The following is a 6,000-nucleotide window of genomic DNA, read 5'->3' on the forward strand; positions in this document are numbered from 1 at the left end:
CTAAGGGACGTAAAATAATAAGACATAGATAATAAGGGATAGCAGACTTGACTTGATCTCTCCAATAAATGTCTGTCGATAGGAATAATATTTTTAGCCCCTTCCCTATCCCAATTTTTTGTAGAAATGGTTACATGCTTGTGCAACCATAGGCAAGTTAATTAGACCCTCTGTACATCAGTTTCTTCATCCTGAAGTTGTGGTAAGGATTGAAAATGTTAACACTTATAAAGCTTAGAACTGGGTCTGGCATTTAGTATTGACTCAATAAATGCTAGCCATTTTCATTATTTGCACCAGTCACATGTTAACGAGAATGCTAAAGCTGGATAGGGCTGTAGAGGCCATCTGGGAAACATTTATGGAGAAGATAGTTTTTCAAGCTAAGCCTTGGAAGATGGATAGGATTTCAATAGGTAGAGAAAACAAGGGGAAGACATCTCAGGCACTGGGAATAAAGGTGGAAAGGTACAGGCAACATTCAATTATGGTTTGCAGATTTATATAGCAGAAACCAAATGGAATGCACAGGAGAGGGGTAGAAAATAAATCTGAAAGCTAAATTGAGGACACATAATAAAGCATCCAGAATTCATTCTCCTCTCTCTGGTCAGCAATAAAAAACAAGAAATTTAACTTGCAATCCTCTGATCTGGCTCCCACTCTGTAGGCTCTCTCTTCTCAAAGGTCAAGTGTAATACTTCTAAGACCTGGAAGTGCAAACCAGTGACTTGGATACCTTCCTAACATGCAGATTCTGATAAAGCGGGTCTGGAGTGAAGCCTGAAAGCCTACATTTTTAACAAGCTTCCAGGTGCTGCCATGCCCCTGCTGCTTACCACTGGACCACACTGATACCAAGGGTCTAATCCAATGGCCTCTTCTCACTCTCATCCTTAATCCCTCTACAGCGTTAGACTTTAGTGATCTTCCTGAAGCCCTCATCACTGGCTTCTATTCCCTCACCTGAATCTTACGCTACTAGTTGAAGCTGAAAATGCAGACTACAAGCCTGTAAAACTCCAGTACCCACTGACTTGTCTTGAACACAGCTTTCATTATATAACACAAAGGTGCCATTGGTTATATCATCTAAGTATAATAGTTAGCCATAAATTCAAGGTCGATCTTTAGATGTGTATTGTCCAAGCAACTGCCAGTGCATTAATCTCTTTCATTTTTTGAATACAAATATTACAAACCATCTTTTAATAAAAGATAGTCTTATGTAATTATAAGAGACACCTATTGCCCATCTCATGATGCCTGTAGCTTCTCCGGAGAAAAATCTCCCCTGAGTTTCCATCCCACCCCTGCCCCAACATCCACATGGACATTGGCTATAAATGGTGAAGAGGTGGGTCCCTGACCAATACTGGGTTGTTTTGAGTCTTTCCTCAGATTTTACACTAGAACTGAAAAAAGCATGTCAGTCTCTTCTTGCTCTCGCTACAGAACAGAAATCAAGAAGCATGTAAGTGCAGGAGCTACTGGGAAACACCTGCCATGTGGACTCCAGAGCAGACAACAGCAGAAAGAAGACTGATGAAGTCACCAGAAGAGCATAAGGAAATAGCTCCACAGTGTGGCACCTGACGACCTTGCACATTTCTACAAAGACCACCTGGCCAAGGCTTACCAACAATCTGACTTGAGTCTTGGTAGATGTCCTGTGATTTCTTCTAGCCTAAGGGAAGATTAGCAGCCTGCTGAGGAGCTTCTGAGAGGCTGTTTCTCCCATTATCTTGTGGAAGGCTTTCACAAGGCCGTTTCTCATCAATTTCCCTAGTTTCACTTGAGCACGAGATTTTCCACCTCACTCCTACTCAGTTAGGGTAAAGCTGCAGACTTCAGTGAAGTCTGTAAAACTGCTTGGCTGTGGTTCTGAGAGACCAATAGCAGAGGGACCTACTGCTCATACCATTTACCATCTGGTCTGCTCAATTTGGTGTTACCTATAAAACAAGGGACACAGAGAACTAACACCATAATTACTTGCTTTTGTTTTCTGCATAAGTAATTAACTGTCTGAATTCATTTGGGCATATTTACTCCTTACCAGGCAAATTTATGAAAGTAATACTGATACTTGTTATTATTATAATTAACATTAATTATTAATATTAATAATTAATATTACTTGTGGCCCTATGTTTAGCCACCACCTTGCTGCTTTGGGAATGCTTAACTATTTGACAAAGAGAAAAAGAAAGACATGGCAAGAGTTCATGTCCTGAGTGAAGTGAGTTCACTTCCTCAGTGCCCCTGCTCCTGATTCCAACCTGTTCTAGGAATGCATCCCAGACCCTAAATTCCATGGCATACCCTACTATTTCCCTAATAAACCTCCCTAGTTACTTTTTCTTAAGAAATCCAGAATGCATTTTTAGCCTTTACCATCAAAATATTATATAATACACACACATACACACAAAGGTATTGCATTTGATGACAGTTTCAGTCAGAACTCCAGTACTAGAGATTAACATGCATTGTTTATATTTATTAAACTCTAACTCTTGTATGTTCATTTCTTTTTGGCCCTTGACCTAGTATATGTAATGAACTTATTAACCTGAACTTATTAGCCTGAACTTATTAAAGTTTAATAAATAAAGAATTTTATGAAAATGTTATTAGCCAAGTGGAAGAAAACATGACTCTTTCACTGTGATGAAAGAGTAAATTACTCTCATCATTTATCAATAATAATTCCATAGTACTAAAGTATCAATCAACTATGCTATGTTTATCTTATAAATGTACTAATTTATATTACTTACAATTTTATTCATATTACCTATAATTTTAAGAATATGGTGGAATCACACGTTATATTTGTGCCAAATAGTTATCACCCAACAAAACAATGTAAGTAGGATTAGAGTTTGATCTACTATTAACATCCTTTGAGTTCAGCTGTGTCTAATACATAGTATGATCATCTAAGCCAATATACAGGTAATGGTGAATAGTTTGGGATGTTCACTAATTAACTTCACTTTCCTATTGGGCCAGTTAAATTTTCTTTGATCAAAATTATGGACTCTGAATCAAGTGAGTCAGGGACAGCTGAAGAGTCTTGAACATTATGGAATCTGACCAAAACGGTGAATAAGTTGATGCAGATTCATCATCACTACACAACGGAAAAAGTAGACAGTGGAGCCACTGACATCATAACAATGAACAGACATAGCATAATCACATATAATAAATTCATGCCTTGAGTTCCATATTAATAAATATCATCTTTGGGAAAGTGTACAGACTGGAAGTGATACATGTGGCTGCTCGCAGTACCCCAAAGATGTAAGTAGTTCATGACATGATGAAAACTGGTCATAATCTGTAGTAGTCCCTTTTATAAAAAGTTCAAATTTGTTTGAAAATAAAGCACATTTTACTCGTGGAAGTTAAACATTAGACATCTAGTCATTGTCTTAATATGATTTATTAGAGTTACCATAATATAATAAATTGACTATCTACATTTATATAAATGTTACATGGTAACAAGTTAATTATATAATAATTTTATATTTATAATAAAATGCGTCACAGTATGTAAGATTATTTTTTCAATCAACTCATAACTTATATTTTAAAATACATTCACATAACATAATCTTATGAGTAACTTTCTCTAGCCACACTTAGTAATTATTTCCATGATTAGTAGCAAAGATTTTTTCTAATGTTTTCCCCATACTATAATTCTCCCTAAATTAATGTGAGCCCATTTTATCAAAGGTGTTTGTATGTGTTAACATAAGCATTTAATTTTAATATATCTATTTAAGGCACAAATAGCCCCAAGCAAGCACAGTATGCAATAAGAATACCAGTAGAGTCCTGAGGTATACACATTTTAATGAGGGAGGTAGGAGTTATGCAAGATCTGAATTAACTCAGAAGAAAGAGGCTACAACAGAGAGCAAAGCTAAATCTGACAGAAGCTGGATGGTTTCAAGTAAAATAGCCAGCAGGCAAAAAGGCCTCAAAGTCGCAGGCCTTGGGGCTGCCTACCTTGCTTCGCAGGCTAGGAACCGAGGAGGAGGGGAACCCGAGAGCGGCTGACGCGAGCGCCCCGGCGCCTTGACCGCAGGACACCCGCCGCCCGCTCCCACCCTCCTCTGCTCCAGTTCCGCCGGCTCGGGTTCTGCACCCGCGGCGCAGAATTTAAAGGAAGATGGCAAAACTTCGGTTAGGAAACTTGTCGGAAACATTTGCAAGCAAAGATGAAAAGCAACTGGCCCCCGACGGAGCAGACTTACCAGCGGAACCACCAGCCACTATCTGCCGAGAAGCCTCCTTCACGAAGCCGACATCGGTCTTGGACGTCATCTCCCCAAAGCCCAGGGGCGACAGCGAGCCGAGTTGAGTGGACGGACGGGCTCGCGGGCCTGCAGAACTTCTCCTGATCCCGAAAGCCCGGGCTGGGTTGGTCCGAGGCCGTGTGGCTCTCCGTGAGGCGGCGATCCCGCGATTGTTCCGAGGCGGCGGTTCCGGGCGCAGACTTCTGCGTGATCTCCCGCGGGTCCGAACTTGCCCGCTTAGTTACCCCAGGGGCTCTTTACGGTGTCCGCGTGGCTCTCGCGGCTCCACGAGGGTATCCAAGAGAAGAAAAGACTCGTGGTCGGGGTTGGGTTGGCCGATTGCCGCAGGTGGGGTTTGGTCTCCTAGATTGGCGCCCACAGGCTCCCCTATCAGGAGCCTCCAGGAGTTTGTCAAGCTGGACGTGCTGCCTCCGATAGTGCAAGTAGAGAAGTGACCCTGACCTAGAGGCCCAGCCACAGAGCTGGGGCGACCCTTGCTCCTCCTGGCAAGCCAGAACACAGCGCAGTTGTAAAGATGGGACAGGTGGATAAATTCCTTAGAGTTACTCGCACTGAAGTTGTGGGCTGCAGAAATTAACTCAAAGCAAATCCAATTTACAATTATCATACAATAGAGCTAATATAGCACTATAATAAAAAATAGTTTTGGCTTAAGGGAATTTATCTAATACCTCAACAACTTGAGTTTTATTTTTCTGAATTTTTTAAGAGGCCTTATTACAAGTAAGTCTCTTCTGTACCACAGAGGTCAGTGATCTCAAAGTATGATCTTAGGACCTAGCAGCATCAGAGTGATACGGGAGTTTGTAAGAAATGCAAATTCATGACCCCACTCAGACCCACTGAATCAGAATGTCTGGATATAGGGCTCAGAAACCTGTATCTTAAGAAGTTCTCCAGTGACTGTTGATGAACCACTGACCTAAATAATCAAGGAACATTAAGGAACTACCTGTGTATTCTCTGTATAAAAAGCTTAATTATTTATACTAGCCTTTTAGGATAGTTGGCAAAAGAAAAATAACTAATTTATATTATCTTCCAAATGATGTGCAGGAGAAAAACATTCTAAAATTTTAATGGACCTAGAGGTATTATGCGCAGTTAAAAAAGACAGAGGAAGACAAATACCATATAATTTCACTTATAAGTGGAATCTAAAGAACAAAATAAAATTGAAACATACTCAGACACAAAGAAAGAACTAGTGGTCACCAGAGGGTAAGAAGGTTGGGAAACTGAGTGAAAGAGGTGAAGGGACAGACAAACACAAGTTGGTAGTTACAAAATAGTTACAGGAAATAAGTGAACTACAGGAAATATAGTGAATAACATTGTGATAACTGTGTGGTGCCAGTTGGGGTTCTAGAAATATGGAACAGAATACTATGTCAAGTATATGATTATCTAGCCACTTAGCTGTACAACTGAAACAGTAGAAATTAAAACTGAAAGAAAAAATCAAATTTTAGAAACATACCATACCTCTAACAGATGAGATAAGAAAAAGGAGAAACTTTGGTGCCCCTATTGTATTATTACTTTTTAAACATGGAATATAGTACTAAATATATTTAGTTTTGAACCATATAAAATTGAAATTTTTAAAAAATGTATTGTTCAGTTATAGTTGTCCTGCATTTTTCTCTATTGCTCACCC

The 6,000-nt window shown here is 39.7% G+C and overlaps 1 protein-coding gene across 3 annotated transcripts in view; it reads right to left on the minus strand.

The window, feature by feature from the left end:
• Nucleotides 1–4,433, minus strand: part of SLC25A21 (solute carrier family 25 member 21) — a 496,967-nt gene extending 492,534 nt beyond the window's left edge. For all 3 annotated transcript variants that reach the window (XM_053672523.1, XM_053672522.1, XM_037164763.2), the window contains exon 1: nucleotides 4,278–4,433. In XM_053672523.1, coding sequence (XP_053528498.1) covers nucleotides 4,278–4,347 — 70 coding nt within the window. In that variant the 5' untranslated portion in view covers nucleotides 4,348–4,433. The remainder of the gene's footprint in view (nucleotides 1–4,277) is intronic.
• Nucleotides 4,434–6,000: the final 1,567 nt, after the last annotated feature.

The sequence above is a fragment of the Artibeus jamaicensis genome, unplaced genomic scaffold, assembly GCF_021234435.1.
Source record: "Artibeus jamaicensis isolate MK-2021 breed Jamaican fruit bat unplaced genomic scaffold, CSHL_Jam_final contig_760, whole genome shotgun sequence".
NCBI classification, from domain to species: domain Eukaryota; kingdom Metazoa; phylum Chordata; class Mammalia; order Chiroptera; family Phyllostomidae; genus Artibeus; species Artibeus jamaicensis.